A 20,337-nucleotide genomic window follows, 5' to 3' on the forward strand; every position below is an offset into this window, starting at 1 on the left:
ATTTTGGGTAGAGCAGACATTTCCGTATGTTTTTGTTAGCTGCATGTGTGACTTAACTCCACCAGTCCTATTTATGATATTATTTACAAATATTATACAACACGGTAATGGAAGAGTTAATATTTTTTCGTAATCCAATAAGTAATATAGTACATAATCTGGTTTTAATCCAGAGGTTAGCAAAAGTATCTAGATCCTCTGAGGCTCTGGAGGGATTCAGATTGTGGATTTAAAAGAAAACATGAATCATCAGTGTACAGTGACACCTTAGTGATGATGATGATGATGATGAATGATACCTTAGTGATGATGATGAATGACACCTTAGTGATGATGATGATGAATGACACCTTAGTGATGATGATGATGATGAATGACACCTTAGTGATGATGATGATGATGATGATGATGATGAATGATACCTTAGTGATGAGGATGATGATGAATGACACCTTAGTGATGATGATGATGATGATGAATGACACCTTAGTGATGATGATGATGATGATGATGAATGACACCTTAGTAATGATGATGATGATGATGAATGACACCTTATGATGATGATGATGATGAATGACACCTTTGTGATGATGATGATGAATGACATGATGATGATGATGATATGATGATGAATGACACCTAGTGATGAGTGATGATGAATGACACCTTAGTGATGATGATGAATGACACCTTAGTGATGTGATGATGAATGACACCTTATGATGATGATGAATGACACCTTAGTGATGTGATGATGATGAATGACACCTTAGTGATGATGATGATGATGAATGACACCTTAGTGATGATGATGATGATGAATGACACCTTAGTGATGATGTGATGATGAATGACACCTTATGTGATGATGATGAATGACACCTTTGATGATGATGAATGACACCTGATAGTGATGATGATGATGAATGACACCTTAGTGAGTGATGATGAATGACACCTTTGATGATGATGAATGACACCTTAGTGATGATGATGATGAATGACACCTTAGTTGATGATGATGATGAATGACACCTTAGTGATGATGATGATGATGATGAATGACACCTTAGTGATGATGATGATGATGAATGACACCTTAGTGATGATGATGATGAATGACACCTTTGATGATGATGATGATGATGAATGACACCTTAGTGATGATGATGATGAATGACACCTTAGTGATGATGATGATGAATGACACCTTAGTGAGTGATGATGAATGACACCTTAGTGATGATGATGATGAATGACACCTTAGTGATGATGATGATGAATGATACCTTAGTGATGAGGATGATGATGAATGACACCTTAGTGATGATGATGATGATGATGAATGACACCTTAGTGATGATGATGAATGACACCTTTGTGATGATGATGATGAATGACACCTTAGTAATGATGAATGACACCTTAGTGATGATGAATGACACCTTAGTGATGATGAATGACACCTTAGTGTGATGATGATGAATGACACCTTAGTGATGATGAATGACACCTTAGTGATGATGAATGACACCTTTGTGATGATGAATGACACCTTAGTGATGATGATGATGAATGACACCTTAGTGATGATGAATGACACCTTTGTGATGATGAATGACACCTTAGTGATGATGATGATGAATGACACCTTAGTGATGATGATGATGAATGACACCTTAGTGATGATGAATGACACCTTAGTGATGATGATGATGAATGACACCTTAGTGATGATGATGATGAATGACACCTTAGTGATGATGATGATGAATGACACCTTAGTGATGATGATGATGATGAATGACACCTTAGTGATGATGAATGACACCTTAGTGATGATGATGATGAATGACACCTTAGTGATGATTGATGTGATGACACCTTAGTGATGATGATGATGAATGACCCCTTAGTGATGATGAATGACACCTTAGTGATGATGAATGACACCTTAGTGATGATGATGAATGACACCTTAGTGATGATGATGAATGACACCTTAGTGATGATGAATGACACCTTAGTGATGATGATGATGATGACACCTTAGTGATGAATGACACCTTAGTGATGATGATGACACCTTTGTGATGATGAATGACACCTTAGTGATGATGATGATGAATGACACCTTAGTGATGATGATGATGATGAATGACACCTTATGTGATGACCTTAGTGATGATGATGATGATGATGATGATGATGAATGACACCTTAGTGATGATGATGAATGACACCTTAGTGATGATGATGAATGACACCTTAGTGATGATGATGATGAATGACACCTTAGTGATGATGATGATGAATGACACCTTAGTGATGATGATGAATGACACCTTAGTGATGATGATGATGAATGACACCTTAGTGATGATGATGATGATGAATGACACCTTAGTGATGATGATGAATGACACCTTAGTGATGATGATGATGACACCTTATGTGATGATGATGAATGACACCTTAGTGATGATGATGATGAATGACACCTTAGTGATGATGATGATGAATGACACCTTAGTGATGATGAATGACACCTTAGTGATGATGATGAATGACACCTTAGTGATGATGATGAATGACACCTTAGTGATGATGATGAATGACACCTTAGTGATGATGATGATGAATGACACCTTAGTGATGATGATGATGATGATGAATTAGGATGATGATGATGATGATGAATGACACCTTAGTGATGATGATGATGAATGACACCTTAGTGATGATGATGATGAATGACACCTGAATGACACCTTAGTGTGATGATGATGATGAATGACACCTTAGTGATGATGATGATGATGAATGACACCTTAGTGATGATGATGATGAATGACACCTTAGTGATGATGATGATGAATGACACCTTAGTGATGATGATGATGATGAATGACTTAGTGATGATGATGATGAATGACACCTTAGTGATGATGATGATGATGAATGACACCTTGAGTGATGATGATGATGAATGACACCTTATGATGATGATGATGATGAATGACACCTTAGTGATGATGATGATGAATGACACCTTAGTGATGATGAATGACACCTTAGTGATGATGATGATGATGATGAATGACACCTTAGTGATGATGATGATGAATGACACCTTAGTGATGATGATGATGATGATGAATGACACCTTAGTGATGATGATGATGATGAATGACACCTTAGTGATGATGATGATGAATGACACCTTAGTGATGATGATGATGAATGACACCTTAGTGATGATGATGATGATGATGAATGACACCTTAGTGATGATGATGATGAATGACACCTTAGTGATGATGAATGACACCTTAGTGATGATGATGAATGACACCTTAGTGATGATGATGATGATGATGAATGACGCCTTAGTGATGATGATGATGAATGACACCTTAGTGATGATGATGATGATGATGAATGACACCTTAGTGATGATGATGATGATGATGAATGACTTAGTGATGAGGATGATGATGAATGACCTTAGTGATGATGATGATGATGATGATGATGATGATGATGATGATGAATGATGATGACACCTTAGATGATGATGATGATGAATGACACCTTAGTGATGATGATGATGAATGATGATGATGATGATGAATGACACCTTAGTGATGATGATGATGATGATGATGAATGACACTTAGTGATGATGATGATGAATGACACCTTAGTGATGATGATGATGAATGACACCTTAGTGATGATGATGATGATGATGAATGACACACCTTGAGTGATGATGATGATGAATGACACCTTAGTGATGATGATGAAACACCTTAGTGATGATGATGATGAATGACACCATGACACCTTTCTTAGTGATGATGATGATGTGTTGACACCTTAGTGATGATTGATGAATGACACCCACTACTTAGTGATGATGATTATCTGACACCAGTGACACCTTGATGATGATGATGATGATTCATAGTGATGATGATGATGAATGACACCTTAGTGATGATGATGATGATGAATGACACCCACTGACACCTTAGTGATGATGATGATGAATCTCCAGTCTTGACACCTTAGTGATGATGATGATGTGACACCTTAGTGATGATGTGATTCCAATACCTTATGATGATATCCCCATGATGTCTGAATGACACCTTAGTGATGAGTGATTGATTCCCACACCTTAGTGATGATGATGATGATGAATGACACCTTAGTGATGATGATGAGTGACACCTTAGTGATAGTGTTCTTAGTGATGATGATGATGAATGACACCTTATTGATGATTGACACCTTAGTGATGATGATGATGAATGACACCTTAGTGATGATGATGATGAATGACACCTTAGTGATTATGATGATGAATGACACCTTAGTGATGATGATGATGAATCCATGATGAATGACACCTTCAGTGATGATGTGAATTCTATGATGATGAATTGACACCTTAGTGATGATGATGATGAATGACACCTACTTAGTGATGATGATGATGAATGACACCTTGACACCTTAGTGATGATGTGTTGACACCTTAGTGATGATTGATGATGAATCCAATGACACCTTAGTTATGATGATGAATCTTAGTGATGATGATGAATCTTCTTAGTGATAGTGATGAATGACACCTGATGATGTTGAATCCACCTGACACCTTAGTGATGATGATGATGATGATGAATCCCCAGAGTCTTGATGATGAATGACACCTTATTGTTTCCACTGACTTAGTGATGATGATGAATGACACCTTAGTGATGATGATGATGAGTCTTCTTAGTGATGATGTTCTGATGATGATGAATGACACCTTACTTATGATGATATCTGAGTCTGATGATGTGTTCTATGTTTCCACCTTATATTATCTCCAGAGTCTTCATAGTGATTGATACTTATATTATCTCCGTGATGATGAGTCTTCTTAGTGTTCTATTGTTTGACACCTTAGTATGATTATATTATCTCCAGTCTTCATAGTGTTCTATTGTTTCCACTACTTATATTATCTCCAGAGTCTTCAGTGTTCTATTGTTCCACTACTTATATTATCTCCAGAGTCTTCATAGTGTTCTATTGACACCTTAGTGATGATGATTTCCACTACTTATATTATCCCCTGAGTCTCCATAGTGTTCTATTGTTTCCACTACTTATATTATCTTCGTTGGACTAGTAACCGTGAAGGTTGACACCTTAGTGATGATGTTCAAACCCTTAGTGATGATGAGATGAATGACAAGGTACAAATCTAGTCGTTCTGCCCCTGAACAGGCAGTTAACCCACTGTTCCCAGGCCGTCATTGAAAATAAGAATATGTTCTTAACTGACTTGCCTGGTTAAATAAAGGTCAAATAAATTTTAAAAAATAACAACGTATCATCCATGTAAAACACCTGTCTGATTAGGATGAATAATATCTGACAAAACCTTTTTTTTTTAATACTCTCTCTACAGATGTCAACATCCTGAGGTTTTTCTTCAACCTTGGTGTGAAGGTAATGACCATACTACATTGCCTAGCAGCTCTGAACAAGTGTCTGTAAATACGCTACTAACCAACACACTTGCACTATTTTCCTCCCTCCCTCCCTGCCTGCCCCTCCCTCCCTGCCTGCCCCTCCCTCCCTGCCCCTCCCTGCCTCCCTGCCTCCCTGCCCCTCCCTGCCTGCCCCCCTGCCCCTCCCTGCCTCCCTGCCCCTCCCTGAATGACCCTCCCTGCCCCCCCTCCCCTCCCTGCCCCTCCCTCCCTTCCCCCTCCAGGCGTTCACCAACCCCATGTGGCCCCCCCACTCTTACATCCTCCCTCTTCACCAGGCCTACAGCATGCAGCCCAAACTACCCTCAGTCTCCCTCCCCTCTTCCCACTGGTACCCCTCCCACCCCTCCACCGTGCCCCAGGAGGGGTACGGACACCCCCACCCTCAGTACCCCTCCCCCTCGGGTTTGGGGGGCCTCCATCTGCATGACAGCCTCCAGAGATCAACCCCCCAATCGGCTGCAGAACCTCCCCAGCATATGGAGTTCAGATACGGGCAGGATGGTCGCTCCGCCCTGGGGTACCCTTCCAACCGCCACCTTCACCCTGCCTCAACCCAGCCCGTGCCGTTCCAGCAACGTCTGGCTGGCTCTCTACCCTGGTGTAGCAACGTTACCCCGCGACCGAACGCCTACGCTGGGGTATGCTCTGTACCCACACCCCTGACACAATACTCTCCACAAGCACCCCAACCTGCACCTCCCAACCAGTACCCGACTGCACCTCCCAACCAGTACCCGACTGCACCTCCCAACCAGTACCCGACTGCACCCCAATCCTCTACCCACACCTCTCAAGCTCAGCCCTACACTCCAGCTCCAGCCGCCTCCCCTCCCTCCGTACCCCAGTACCAATCAGCATCTCTGGGGTACCCTCCCCCGAGGCTGCCCAGTGGGAACCAGACCCAAGGACCGCTGGATCCTTGCCCCGCCAGCGGTGCCTCTTCCCTGGGTATGAGGTCCAGCCACAGCCCCCTGGAGAACCATAATGCTTATACTACCTCTGTTGTCAATATTACTACTGATGCTGCTGCTACAACCTTGTCTAGTACTACTGCTTCCAACACAGAGAGAGGTGAGTGCTGACCTCTCTACATTTTATGTGATCGATTATTTTGTTTGATAAAGTTGGAAACGAAAAAACACTCTTTTTACTTGTTTACACAAAGATTTAGAGGTTGAACACATTCTCTCACTTTACTAACAGAGAGGATTTAGAGGTTGAACACATTCTCTCACTTTACTAACAGAGAGGATTTAGAGATGAACCAGACCCAAGGATTCTGCCCTCACTTTACTAACAGAGAGGATTTAGAGGTTGAACACATTCTCTCACTCTTTACTAACTACTGAGAGGATTTAGTACTACTGCTTCCAACACATTCTCTCACTTTTTATGTGAGATTATTTTGTTTTAAAGTTGAACACATTCTTTCACTTTACTAACAGAGGATTTAGAGATGAACACATTCTCTCACTTTACTAACAGAGAGGATTTAGAGATGAACACATTCTCTCACTTTACTAACAGAGAGGATTTAGAGATGAACACATTCTCTCACTTTACTAACAGAGAGGATTTAGAGGTTGAACACATTCTCTCACTTTACTAACAGAGAGGATTTAGAGATGAACACATTCTCTCACTTTACTAACAGAGAGGATTTAGAGATGAATACATTCTCTCACTTTACTAACAGAGGATTTAGAGATGAACACATTCTCTCACTTTACTAACAGAGAGGATTTAGAGATGAACACATTCTCTCACTTTACTAACAGAGAGGATTTAGAGGTTGAACACATTCTCTCACTTTACTAACAGAGAGGATTTAGAGATGAACACATTCTCTCACTTTACTAACAGAGAGGATTTAGAGATGAACACATTCTCTCACTTTACTAACTGAGAGGATTTAGAGGTTGAACACATTCTCTCACTTTACTAACAGAGAGGATTTAGAGGTTGAACACATTCTCTCACTTTACTAACAGAGAGGATTTAGAGATGAACACATTCTCTCACTTTACTAACAGAGAGGATTTAGAGGTTGAACACATTCTCTCACTTTACTAACAGAGAGGATTTAGAGGTTGAACACATTCTCTCACTTTACTAACAGAGAGGATTTAGAGGTTGAACACATTCTCTCACTTTACTAACAGAGAGGATTTAGAGGTTGAACACATTCTCTCACTTTACTAACAGAGAGGATTTAGAGATGAACACATTCTCTCACTTTACTAACAGAGAGGATTTAGAGATGAACACATTCTCTCACTTTACTAACTGAGAGGATTTAGAGGTTGAACACATTCTCTCACTTTACTAACAGAGAGGATTTAGAGATGAACACATTCTCTCACTTTACTAACAGAGAGGATTTAGAGATGAACACATTCTCTCACTTTACTAACAGAGAGGATTTAGAGATGAACACATTCTCTCACTTTACTAACAGAGAGGATTTAGAGGTTGAACACATTCTCTCACTTTACTAACAGAGAGGATTTAGAGATGAACACATTCTCTCACTTTACTAACAGAGAGGATTTAGAGATGAGCACATTCACTCACTTTACTAACAGAGAGGATTTAGAGATGAACACATTCTCTCACTTTACTAACAGAGAGGATTTAGAGATGAACACATTCTCTCACTTTACTAACAGAGAGGATTTAGAGATGAACACATTCTCTCACTTTACTAACAGAGAGGATTTAGAGATGAATACATTCTCTCACTTTACTAACAGAGGATTTAGAGATGAACACATTCTCTCACTTTACTAACAGAGAGGATTTAGAGATGAACACATTCTCTCACTTTACTAACAGAGAGGATTTAGAGGTTGAACACATTCTCTCACTTTACTAACAGAGAGGATTTAGAGATGAACACATTCTCTCACTTTACTAACAGAGAGGATTTAGAGATGAACACATTCTCTCACTTTACTAACAGAGAGGATTTAGAGGTTGAACACATTCTCTCACTTTACTAACAGAGAGGATTTAGAGATGAACACATTCTCTCACTTTACTAACAGAGAGGATTTAGAGATGAATACATTCTCTCACTTTACTAACAGAGGATTTAGAGATGAACACATTCTCTCACTTTACTAACAGAGAGGATTTAGAGATGAACACATTCTCTCACTTTACTAACAGAGAGGATTTAGAGATGAATACATTCTCTCACTTTACTAACAGAGAGGATTTAGAGGTTGAACACATTCTCTCACTTTACTAACAGAGAGGATTTGGAGCTAATTTAATTTCTCTAGTAGGAACCTTTAAGTTGTTTATGGTAATCAACGATATAAGTGGACGGTTTGGTCAGTCTCTAATGTTCGGGTTATTGTCTCAGCTTTACAGACTGTTCTTGCAGGCTTTGCAGACAGAGGACAGGGAGACATGAAGACGGCTAGCACTCTGCTAGTGAACCCTCCTCTTCCTCCTACTGAGCAGGTAAGTCTTGATGGAGCAGCAATGGCGTCCTGACAAAGTGGGCTACATCGCTTGCCAAAGTTATTGTTTAAAAAAAAAAAGGTGAATGTTCGAAGAGAATGTTAGCATTTTAGTTAACCCTTTACCCTTTTCCTAACTTTAACCAAATTCTCCTAACCTGCGGGGTTAGTTCTCCTAACCTGCTGGGTTAGTTCTCCTAACCTGCTGGGTTAGTTCTCCTAACCTGCTGGGTTAGTTCTCCTAACCTGCTGGGTTAGTTCTCCTAACCTGCTGGGTTAGTTCTCCTAACCTGCGGGGGTTAGTTCTCCTAACCTGCGGGGGTTAGTTCTCCTAACCTGCGGGGGTTAGTTCTCCACACCTGCGGGGTTAGTTCTCCTAACCTGCTGGGTTAGTTCTCCTAACCTGCTGGGTTAGTTCTCCTAACCTGCGGGGTTAGTTCTCCTAACCTGCGGGGTTAGTTCTCCACACCTGCGGGGTTAGTTCTCCTAACCTGCGGGGTTAGTTCTCCTAACCTGCGGGGTTAGTTCTCCTAACCTGCTGGGTTAGTTCTCCTAACCTGCTGGGTTAGTTCTCCTAACCTGCTGGGTTAGTTCTCCTAACCTGCTGGGTTAGTTCTCCTAACCTGCTGGGTTAGTTCTCCTAACCTGCGGGGGTTAGTTCTCCTAACCTGCGGGGGTTAGTTCTCCTAACCTGCGGGGGTTAGTTCTCCTAACCTGCGGGGTTAGTTCTCCTAACCTGCGGGGTTAGTTCTCCTAACCTGCGGGGTTAGTTCTCCTCACCTGCGGGGTTAGTTCTCCACACCTGCGGGGTTAGTTCTCCACACCTGCGGGGTTAGTTCTCCTAACCTGCGGGGTTAGTTCTCCTAACCTGCGGGGTTAGTTCTCCACACCTGCGGGGTTAGTTCTCCACACCTGCGGGGTTAGTTCTCCTAACCTGCGGGGTTAGTTCTCCTAACCTGCGGGGTTAGTTCTCCTAACCTGCGGTGGTTAGTTCTCCTAACCTGCGGGGTTAGTTCTCCACACCTGCGGGGTTAGTTCTCCTAACCTGCGGGGTTAGTTCTCCTAACCTGCGGTGGTTAGTTCTCCTAACCTGCGGGGTTAGTTCTCCTAACCTGCGGGGTTAGTTCTCCTAACCTGCGGGGTTAGTTCTCCTAACCTGCGGGGTTAGTTCTCCACACCTGCGGGGTTAGTTCTCCACACCTGCGGGGTTAGTTCTCCACACCTGCGGGGTTAGTTCTCCTAACCTGCGGGGTTAGTTCTCCTAACCTGCGGGGTTAGTTCTCCACACCTGCGGGGTTAGTTCTCCACACCTGCGGGGTTAGTTCTCTAACCTGCGGGGTTAGTTCTCCTAACCTGCGGGGTTAGTTCTCCTAACCTGCGGGGTTAGTTCTCCTAACCTGCGGGGTTAGTTCTCCACACCTGCGGGGTTAGTTCTCCAACCTGCGGGGTTAGTTCTCCTAACCTGCGGGGTTAGTTCTCCTAACCTGCGGGGTTAGTTCTCCTAACCTGCGGGGTTAGTTCTCCAACCTGCGGGGTTAGTTCTCCAACCTGCGGGGTTAGTTCTCCTAACCTGCGGGGTTAGTTCTCCTAACCTGCGGGGGTTAGTTCTCCTAACCTGCGGGGGTTAGTTCTCCTAACCTGCGGGGGTTAGTTCTCCTAACCTGCGGGGTTAGTTCTCCTAACCTGCGGGGGTTAGTTCTCCTAACCTGCGGGGTTAGTTCTCCTAACCTGCGGGGTTAGTTCTCCTAACCTGCGGGGGTTAGTTCTCCTAACCTGCGGGGTTAGTTCTCCTAACCTGCGGGGTTAGTTCTCCTAACCTGCGGGGTTAGTTCTCCTAACCTGCGGGGTTAGTTCTCCTAACCTGCGGGGTTAGTTCTCCTAACCTGCGGGGTTAGTTCTCCTAACCTGCGGGGTTAGTTCTCCTAACCTGCGGGGTTAGTTCTCCTAACCTGCGGGGTTAGTTCTCCTAACCTGCGGGGTTAGTTCTCCACACCTGCTGGGTTAGTTCTCCACACCTGCTGGGTTAGTTCTCCACACCTGCGGGGTTAGTTCTCCTAACCTGCGGGGTTAGTTCTCTAACCTGCGGGGGTTAGTTCTCCTAACCTGCGGGGTTAGTTCTCCTAACCTGCGGGGTTAGTTCTCTAACCTGCGGGGTTAGTTCTCCTAACCTGCGGGGGTTAGTTCTCCTAACCTGCGGGGGTTAGTTCTCCTAACCTGCGGGGTTAGTTCTCCAAACCTGCGGGGTTAGTTCTCCAAACCTGCGGGTGTTAGTTCTCCTAACCTGCGGGTGTTAGTTCTCCTAACCTGCGGGGGTTAGTTCTCCACACCTGCGGGGGTTAGTTCTCCACACCTGCGGGGGTTAGTTCTCCTAACCTGCTGGGTTAGTTCTCCTAACCTGCTGGGTTAGTTCTCCTAACCTGCTGGGTTAGTTCTCCTAACCTGCGGTGGTTAGTTCTCCTAACCTGCGGGGTTAGTTCTCCTAACCTGCGGGGTTAGTTCTCCTAACCTGCTGCTTAAAGTCACTTTTCACTGTAGCTGTATACCATCTCGTCAACCACAGTAATGTTATTTTTCTTCCTGGGGTAAATGCAGATGGACCCCAGGCTTCAGTACCTTTTAATAATATAATACCAATCAGGAAGTGAGACCAACTCCAGGCTTCTGGACCTTTTAATAATATAATACCAATCAGGAAGTGAGACCAACTCCAGGCTTCAGTACCTTTTAATAATATAATACCAATCAGGAAGTGAGACCAACCCCAGGCTTCAGTACCTTTTAATAATATAATACCAATCAGGAAGTGAGACCAACTCCAGGCTTCAGTACCTTTTAATAATATAATACCAATCAGGAAGTGAGACCAACCCCAGGCTTCTGGACCTTTTTAATAATATAATACCAATCAGGAAGTGAGACCAACCCCAGGCTTCTGGACCTTTTTAATAATATAATACCAACCAGGAAGTGAGACCAACCCCAGGCTTCTGGACCTTTTTAATAATATAATACCAATCAGGAAGTGAGACCAACCCCAGGCTTCAGTACCTTTTAATAATATAATACCAATCAGGAAGTGAGACCAACCCCAGGCTTCTGGACCTTTTAATAATATAATACCAATCAGGAAGTGAGACCAACCCCAGGCTTCTGGACCTTTTAATAATATAATACCAATCAGGAAGTGAGACCAACCCCAGGCTTCTATCACCCGGGCCAGCCTCTAAATATCACCCGGGCCAGCCGCTAAATATCACCCGGGCCAGCCTCTAAATATCACCCGGGCCAGCCGCTAAATATCACCCGGGCCAGCCGCTAAATATCACCCGGGCCAGCCTCTAAATATCACCCGGGCCAGCCTCTAAATATCACCCGGGCCAGCCTCTAAATATCACCCGGGCCAGCCGCTAAATATCACCCGGGCCAGCCTCTAAATATCACCCGGGCCAGCCTCTAAATATCACCCGGGCCAGCCGCTAAATATCACCTGGGCCAGCCCCTAATATCACCTGGGCCAGCCCCTAAATATCACCTGGGCTAAATATCACCTGGGCCAGCCGTTAAATATCACCTGGGCCAGCCTCTAAATATCACCTGGGCCAGCCGATAAATATCACATGGGCTAAATATCACCTAGGCCATCCTCTAAATATCACCTGGGCCAGCCGCTAAATATCACATGGGCCAGCCCCTAAATATCACCTGGGCTAAATATCACCTGGGCCAGCTGTTAAATATCACCCGGGCCAGCCGCTAAATATCACCCGGGCCAGCCCCTAAATATCACCCGGGCCAGCCTCTAAATATCACCCGGGCCAGCCGCTAAATATCACCTAGGCCCTCCTCTAAATATCACCTGGGCCAGCCGCTAAATATCACCTGTTACACTTCGACAAGAGACACGGAGGAAACACCGTGCACCTGGCAACCTTGGTTAGTGCAACTGGCAACCTTGGTTAGTGCAACTGGCAACCTTGGTTAGTGCGCACTGCGTCCGGCCTGCCACAGGAGTCACCTGGCAACCTTGGTTAGTGCACACTGCGCCCGGCCTGCCACAGGAGTCGCTGGGGCGCGATTAACAAGGACATCCCTACCGGCCAAACCCTCCCTAACCCGGACGATTGAACCTCCCGGTCGCGACCGTTTACGCCAGAGCCTGGGCGCGAACCCAGAGTCTCTGGTGGCAGAGTCTCTTAACCACTGCGCCATCCGGGAGGCTGATAACATCTTTTCACAGTGTCATAATCTGGACTCTGGTCGAGAGGGAAAGCGACGGTACATTTTCTGAGCGTTTCTCACCAGAACACTTTGGAAGAGCAGTGGCCAAATGTCTGGCGGCCATTTTAGGGAATCCTGCTCAAACAGACATGAATCCACTTCCATTGAATGGCGGTACAAGTTGGCTGTTTCCCTTACTATGTTGAGGGTGCAGGATCTTGTTCTCCATGATTTATGGTTGTCTCTCTGATCACCAATTCTGAAACTCTGCTGTGTTCAAAATACACTTTTAGGTAAACGTCCATTATTTTGTTAGCCTGTGTGTTTATGCAACTTTTGAAATGATTCCACCAATCCTCAAGGTGGATGTCAGTGACACTCTACCCAAATGTGTATTTTGATCGACGTACATTTTCGTCATGGGATTTTGTTGTTCATTGATTTCATCTGTGTATAGTGTTTCTGGTTTTTGTACTGTTGCTAATCTCTCTATCTATCTCTCTTACCTCTCTCAGGTCACATGGGTCCCCGAGGGTCACCTGATAACAACAGTAAGTGCCCAGACCATGTTCAAGGATGTATCCGTCGGCATGGCGATGCAGGGTGCGGGCGACGCCCCAATGACCCAGAGTGGGTCGGAGTTTAACATGAAAACGACCAATGAGACGACGACGGGAGGGAGCTGGGGCGAGACTTCATATTTAGTGCCCCAGGCCCCAAGCGGCGTAACATCATTGGACCGAGACTGGGAGGGAGGGGAGTGGCTAGACCCTAATGACCACACCCTCAGAAACGGAAAGAAGTTCTACAGTCGCTCCTTCAGAGGTGGAGGAGGGAGGGGAGGACACGAGGAGGGAGGAGGAGCCAGAGGGTATAGAGAGAACCGTTGGAGGGGTGAGAGACGGGGGGTAGGAGGTTACCGAGGAGTGGGGAGGAGAGATAACAGGGAAGGTTTCCGGGAACAAGACCGAGGGGACAGGAAGCAGGAAGGAAGAGTGGGCGACGCCACCTCTAAAGGACAAAATGTGAGGGGTCGGGGGAGGAGCTACCACTACAATCAACAGCAATCCAATGTCAGAGAGGCAGGCGACTCTAGTGGGATGAGAAACCCCCCATATACAGATTTGTGAGATTTGATTGGCTGATATGGCTTTTTTTGTTTATATTTTTGTTTTTTTCTGATTTGGTATTTTAATAGTCTGGTTTGTGGGATTATATAGCTGTCGTTGGACTAGTCTTTTTAAAAAAGAAAAAAAAAATCTGTCAAGTGTCTTTCTCCATGTTATTGTTGCTTTCTGGACTCGGGCTGTATCCCACATATAGTGCACTACCCCCCCATAGGGCCCTGGTCAAAAGTAGTGCACTACATAGGGATTAGGGTGTCATTTGGGATACAGACTATCTCCTCTGAAAGATGTTAATCCTGCACAGGGTAGTTAATGTTATTCCAGGTAGATGTTTGAATTTTCATTTAATAAAAGGTTGCTGTATTAGATATTGCCTTTTTTGTCTGTTTCAGAAACATTTATTTCTGACGCGTCATGGGATTATGTGTATATATACACTACCGTTCAAAAGTTTTTAAATGTACTTAACAAAAATATATATATACATGTATGTACATGTATGTAATCGAACCCACAAATGCTGATGCTCCAGATACTCAAACTAGTCTAAAGAAGGCCAGTTTAATTGCTTCTTTAATCAGAACAACAGTTTTCAGCTGTGCTAACATAATTGCATAATTGCAAAAGGGTTTTCTAATGATCAATTAGCCTTTTAAAATGATAAACTTGGATTAGCTAACACAACGTGCCATTGGAACACAGGAGTGATGGTTGCTGATAATGGGCCTCTGTGCACCTATGTAGATATTCTATAATACATATATACATCTATATACAGTTGAAGTTGGAAGTTTGCTTAGGTTGGAGTCCTTTTAACTTATTTTTCAACCACTCAAACTATAGTTTTGGCAAGTCGGTTAGGACATCTACTTTGTGCATTACACAAGGAATTTTTTCCAACAATTGTTTACAGACAGATTATTTCACTTATAATTCACTGTATCACAATTCCAGTGGGTCCGAAGTTTACATACACTAAGTTGACTGTGCCTTTTAAACAGCTTGGAAAATTCCAGAAAATGATACCATGGCTTTAGAAGCTTCTGATAGGCTAATTGACATAATTTGAGTCAACTGAAGTTGTACCTGTGGATGTATTTCAAGGCCCACCTTCAAACGCAATGCCTCTAGTTGACATCATGGGGAAATCAAAAAGAAATCAGCCGAGACCTCCACAAGTCTGGTACGTCCTTGGGAGCAATTTCCAAATGCCTGAAGGTTCATCTGTACAAATTATAGTACGCAAGTATAATCACCATGGGACCACGCAGCCATCATACCAGTCAGAAAGGAGACTCGTTCTGTCTCCTAGAGATGAACGTACTTTGGTGCAAAAAGTGCAAATCAATCCCAGAACAACAGCAAAGAACCTTGTCAAGATGCTGGAGGAAACGGGTACAAAAGTATCTATATCCACAGTAAAACGAGTCCTATATCGACAACCTGAAAGGCCGCTCAGCAAGGAAGAAGCTACTGCTCCAAAACCGCCATTAAAAAGCCAGACAACGGTTTGCAACTGCACATGGGGACAAAGATGGTACTTTTTGGAGAAATGTGCTCTGGTTTGATAAAACAAAAATAGAAATGTTTGGCCATAATGACCATCGTTATGTTTGGAGGAAAAAGGGAGAGGCTTGCAAGCTGAAGAACACCATCCCAACCGTGAAGCACGGGGGTGGCAGCATCATGTTGTGGCTGTGCTTTGCTGCATGAGGGACTGGTGTACTTCACAAAATAGATGGAATCATGAGGAAGGGGAAATAATGTGGATCTATTGAAGCAACATCTCAAGACATCAATCAGGAAGTTAAAGCTTGGTCGCAAATGGGTCTTCCAGATGGACAATGACCCCAAGCATACTTCCAAAGTTGTGGCAAAATGGCTTAAGGACAACAAAGTCAAGGTATTGTAGTGGCCATCACAAAGCCCTGACCTCAATCTTATAGAACATTTGTGGCAGAACTTAAAACGCGTGTGTGAGCATAGAGGCTTACAAACCTGACTCAGCTACACCAGCTCTGTCGGGAGGAATGGGCTAAAAAAAATCACCCAACTTCTTGTAAGTTTGTGGAAGGCTACCTGAAATGTTTGACCCAAGTTTAACAATTTAAAGGCAATGCTAACAAATACTAATTGAGTGTAAACTTCTGACCCACTGGGAATGTGATGTAAGAAATAAAAATAAAATAAAACCTGAAATAAATCCCTATTATTCTGACATTTCACATTCTTAAAATAAAATGGTGATCCTAACTGACCTATGACGGGGAATGTTTACTAGGATTAAATGTCAGGAATTGTGAACCTGAGATCAAATGTATGTAATCTTCCGACTTCAACTGTAGATATTCCCAGCTACAATGGTCATTTACAACATTAACAATGTGATTTTATTTTAATGGACAAAAAAATAGTTTATCTTTCAAAAACAAGGACATTTCTAAGTGACCCCACTTTTTGATCGGAAGTATAATATATGCCATTTAGCAGACGCTTTTATCCAAAGCGACTTACAGTCATGTGTGCATACATTCTACGTATACATATACACACACACACACACACACAGTGTATTTGGAAAGTATTCAGATCAGTTCTCCCGGTAACCATGGTTTCCCCACAGAGGAACTATGGAGCTTTTTCAGAGTGACCATCGGGTTGTTGAACCACTACCTAACCATGGCCCTTCACCCCCGATTGCTCAGTTTGGCTGGGCGGCCAGATCCAGGAAGTGTCTTGGTGGATTTGTACTACTTTAATTTAAGAATAATGGAGAAGCCCTTTTTATGCAAAGCAATGACGATGGCACATGTTTCCTTGCAGGTAACCATGGTTGACAGAGGAAGAACAATGATTCTAAGCACCACCCTCCTTTTGAAGCTTCCAGTCTGTTATTCGAACTCAATCAGCATGACAGAGTGATCTCCAGCCTTGTCCTCGTCAACACTCACACCTGTGTTAACTAGAGAATCACTGACCCTTTTGTGGCAGGGCTGAAATGCAGTGGAAATGTTTTGGGGGGATTCAGTTCATTTCCATGGCAAAGAGGGACTTTACAATTCATCTGATCACTCTTCATAACATTCTGGAGTATATGCAAATTGCCATTATACAAACTGAGGCAGCAGACTTTGTGAAAATGTATATTTGCGTCATTCTCAAAACTGTTAGCCACGACTGTACATATGAGATGAGTAATGCAAGATATGTAAACATTATTGAAGTGACTAGTTAACTATTTATTAGTGGCCAATGATTTCAAGTCTGTATGTAGGCAGCAGACTCTCTGTGCTAGTGAAGGCTGTTTAACAGTCTGATGGCCTTGGCACCTTACTGACCTCGCCTTCTGTATATATCAATGATGTTGCTCTTGCTGGGGATTCCTGATCCACCTCAGGTAGACACCATTCTATGGTGGTCATTGGACACTGTGTCCAACCTGATGATCTTCAATGCCATACAGCACTCCTTCCTGGCCTCCAACTGACTAAACGGAGTAAAACCAAATGCATGCTTTTCAACCGGCTGCCTGCACCCGCATGCCCGACTAGCATCACCACCCTGGATGGTTCCAGTCCTTAAATGTGGACATCTATGTACCTAGGTGACTGGCTAGACTGCAAACCTTCCAGACTCACATCAAACATCTCCAATCAAAAATCAAATCCAGAGTCGGCTTTCAGCAACAAACTTCCTTCACTCACGGCAAGTCTAGTAAAACTGGATCCTCGACTTGGCGATGTCATCTCAAAATGGTTACACTCTACTCAGCAAACTGGATGCAGATCACAGGCCACAGTTTTGGCACCTTATACCACCCACCACTGCGACTTGTATGCACAGGGACTGGCCCTCACTAATATTCGTCGCCAGACCCACTGGCTCAGGTCATCTACAAGTCCATGCTAGGTAAAGCTCCGCCTTATCTCAGTTCACTGGTCACGATGGCAACACCCATCCGTAGCACGCGCTCCAGCAGGTGTATCTCACTGATCATCCCTAAAGCCAACACCTCACCGCCTTTCGTTCCAGTACTCTGCTGCCTGTGACTGGGCTGTAATTCACCTCCTGTTGGAGACTTTTATCTCCCTCACCAACTTCAAAATCACCTTCCACAGCTAATTCACAGCTGTACATAGTCTATTGGTAAATAGCTCACCCCTACCCAGCCATACTGTTTTTATACTGTTTTATTTTGACTTTTCTGCTCTTTTCAACCAATATCTCTACCTGTACATGCCCATCTGATCATTTATCACCAGTGTTAATCGCTCTAATTCGCCTACCTCCTCATGCCTTTTGCAGCCCATTTTTTTTCTACTGTGTTATTGACTTGCTAAATTGTTTACTCCATGTGTAACTCTGTGTTGTCTGTTCACACTGCTATGCTTTCCAGGTCGCAGTTGCAAATGAGAACTTGTTCTCAACTAGCCTACCTGTTAAATAAAGGTGAAATAAAATAAAAATAAAATAAAAATGGAAAAAGGTAGTGGCTTTGGTGGTTGTTGTCCTTTGATCTTTATGTCCTTCCAAATGGTTCACCTGGAGGGCAAGTTTGCCCCCGGTGATGGTTGACCTCAATACCCTCTGGAAAAGTTACGGTTGTGGGCTGGCAGTCGTCAGGCTTTAACCTCGTTGTCATCTGTAAAAGGTTATCATTTCAAATTCCAAGCCTCCTGAGGTTGACAGAACCAACGCTGTCAACATTTACAACCAAAATGTTACTGTGACAATCAGTTTTGTGATGCTCAAGTTGAGCTCTGTACATCACTGACAAACTGAAATGGTAACATTTTGTTGTTGTTGTTTTGGTTCTGTACTCCAAGCGAAATGGTTAACCATAACGAGGTTAAAGTGAAATAAAGGTATTGTCAAATAAAAATTGGGTGAACAGACAGCGTACAGGTGAAGAAGGTGCAACAGCGCCAGTAATTTACAAGGTTCAATCCTCAGGAGGAATCTATGGGAGGTGAATTTGTGCTTGTACAACTAGGAGGTATATCTAAAAACCAGGAGGTAATCACAGGAGGTTTTACAGATGCTGGTATCTATGCTGTTTTTGTGTAGCATCCTGCCTTCTCTTCAGTCCCTGGTATCACCGCCTGGAATGTAACATGATATGACTTGCCCAGACTTGCCTTACAAGTCTGACCCATGTTATGAAGCGTGTCAGCTTGGGTTCCAGGCTAGCCTTGTCCCTATTACAGTAAGTTTTAGAGTGAAGACTGAATTTCCTTAGCAACATAGTCATGTTTCAAAAGCTGTTCTGTAGTTAAGTTGTGGTATTCTTTTATAAACAGGAAAATATAATTGTATTGTATATTGCAGACCAGTATGCCACATAGTCAGTGGACAGTTTATTAGGTACACCCATCTAGTACCGAATAGGACCCCCCTTTGCCTCCAGAACAGCCTGAATTATTTGGGGCATTCAACAAGGTGTCTGTAAACGTTCCACAGGGATGTTGGTCCATGCTGACGCGATGGCATCACGTAGTTGCTGCTGATTGGACACCGGTACGTTCCTGCTGCGAACAACCCCATTACATCATCATTACAAAGATCCCCTATTGCGTTCAGGTCTGGGGACTGCGCAGGCCACTCGAGCAAACCCGAACGAAATGAACCAGACTTTCACGGGTCATGCAGGCAGTAGACATGCGTTCAGTAGTCCCACTGAGCTGGGAAGTGGCACAAATCGAAAAGGGATATGGGGTGGAAAGTAGTTTGCTGGAGCCAGTAACCGAAAGGTTGCACAATCGAATCCCTGAGCTGACATGGTAAAAATCTGTCCTTCTACCCCTGAAGAATGCAGTTAACCCACTGTTCCCCGGTAGGCCATCCATTGTAAATAAGAATTTGTTCTTAACTGACTAGTTAAATAAATACAAAATAAAGTTCTAGCCTGTGTCTAAAACTTTTTCAATCAATTTATTTAAAAATAATAATTTATATATAAAA

At 43.4% G+C, this 20,337-nt stretch overlaps 1 protein-coding gene and 1 long non-coding RNA gene across 37 annotated transcripts in view; one reads left to right on the plus strand and one right to left on the minus strand.

Annotated features, from left to right (window-relative positions):
* otud4 (OTU deubiquitinase 4) overlaps window positions 1-14,744 on the plus strand; it is a 43,738-nt gene extending 28,994 nt beyond the window's left edge. Inside the window, exons 18-24 of one of the 32 annotated variants that reach the window (XM_052498039.1) lie at window positions 5,477-5,517; window positions 5,783-6,777; window positions 7,353-7,693; window positions 7,864-8,032; window positions 8,326-8,536; window positions 8,622-9,032; window positions 13,765-14,744. In XM_052498039.1, the coding sequence (XP_052353999.1) occupies window positions 5,477-5,517; window positions 5,783-6,643 (902 nt within the window). In that variant the 3' untranslated portion in view covers window positions 6,644-6,777; window positions 7,353-7,693; window positions 7,864-8,032; ... (1 more) ...; window positions 8,622-9,032; window positions 13,765-14,744. Of the gene's footprint in view, window positions 1-5,476; window positions 5,518-5,782; window positions 6,778-7,352; window positions 7,737-7,863; window positions 8,033-8,201; window positions 8,537-8,579; window positions 9,033-13,764 lie in introns of all 32 variants that reach the window. The other 31 variants (XM_052498038.1, XM_052498049.1, XM_052498044.1 and 28 more) reach the window with 31 other exon arrangements.
* LOC127916391 (uncharacterized) lies at window positions 417-3,462 on the minus strand. 5 transcript variants are annotated; one of them, XR_008094883.1, is made up of 6 exons: window positions 3,335-3,374; window positions 2,553-2,624; window positions 2,247-2,429; window positions 1,703-1,813; window positions 1,039-1,101; window positions 417-452 (listed from the first exon to the last, which is right to left on the minus strand). It is a non-coding gene; the product is annotated as an uncharacterized LOC127916391 (long non-coding RNA). The 5 variants fall into 5 exon arrangements; XR_008094885.1 differs by lacking the exons at window positions 417-452; window positions 1,039-1,101 and adding an exon at window positions 759-831 and having other exon boundaries at window positions 1,784-1,813; XR_008094887.1 differs by lacking the exons at window positions 417-452; window positions 1,039-1,101; window positions 2,553-2,624; window positions 3,335-3,374 and adding exons at window positions 1,245-1,448; window positions 3,419-3,462 and having other exon boundaries at window positions 1,496-1,813; window positions 2,298-2,348.
* Window positions 14,745-20,337: the final 5,593 nt, after the last annotated feature.

This window comes from Oncorhynchus keta, chromosome 35 (assembly GCF_023373465.1).
Source record: "Oncorhynchus keta strain PuntledgeMale-10-30-2019 chromosome 35, Oket_V2, whole genome shotgun sequence".
In the NCBI taxonomy this organism is placed as follows: domain Eukaryota; kingdom Metazoa; phylum Chordata; class Actinopteri; order Salmoniformes; family Salmonidae; genus Oncorhynchus; species Oncorhynchus keta.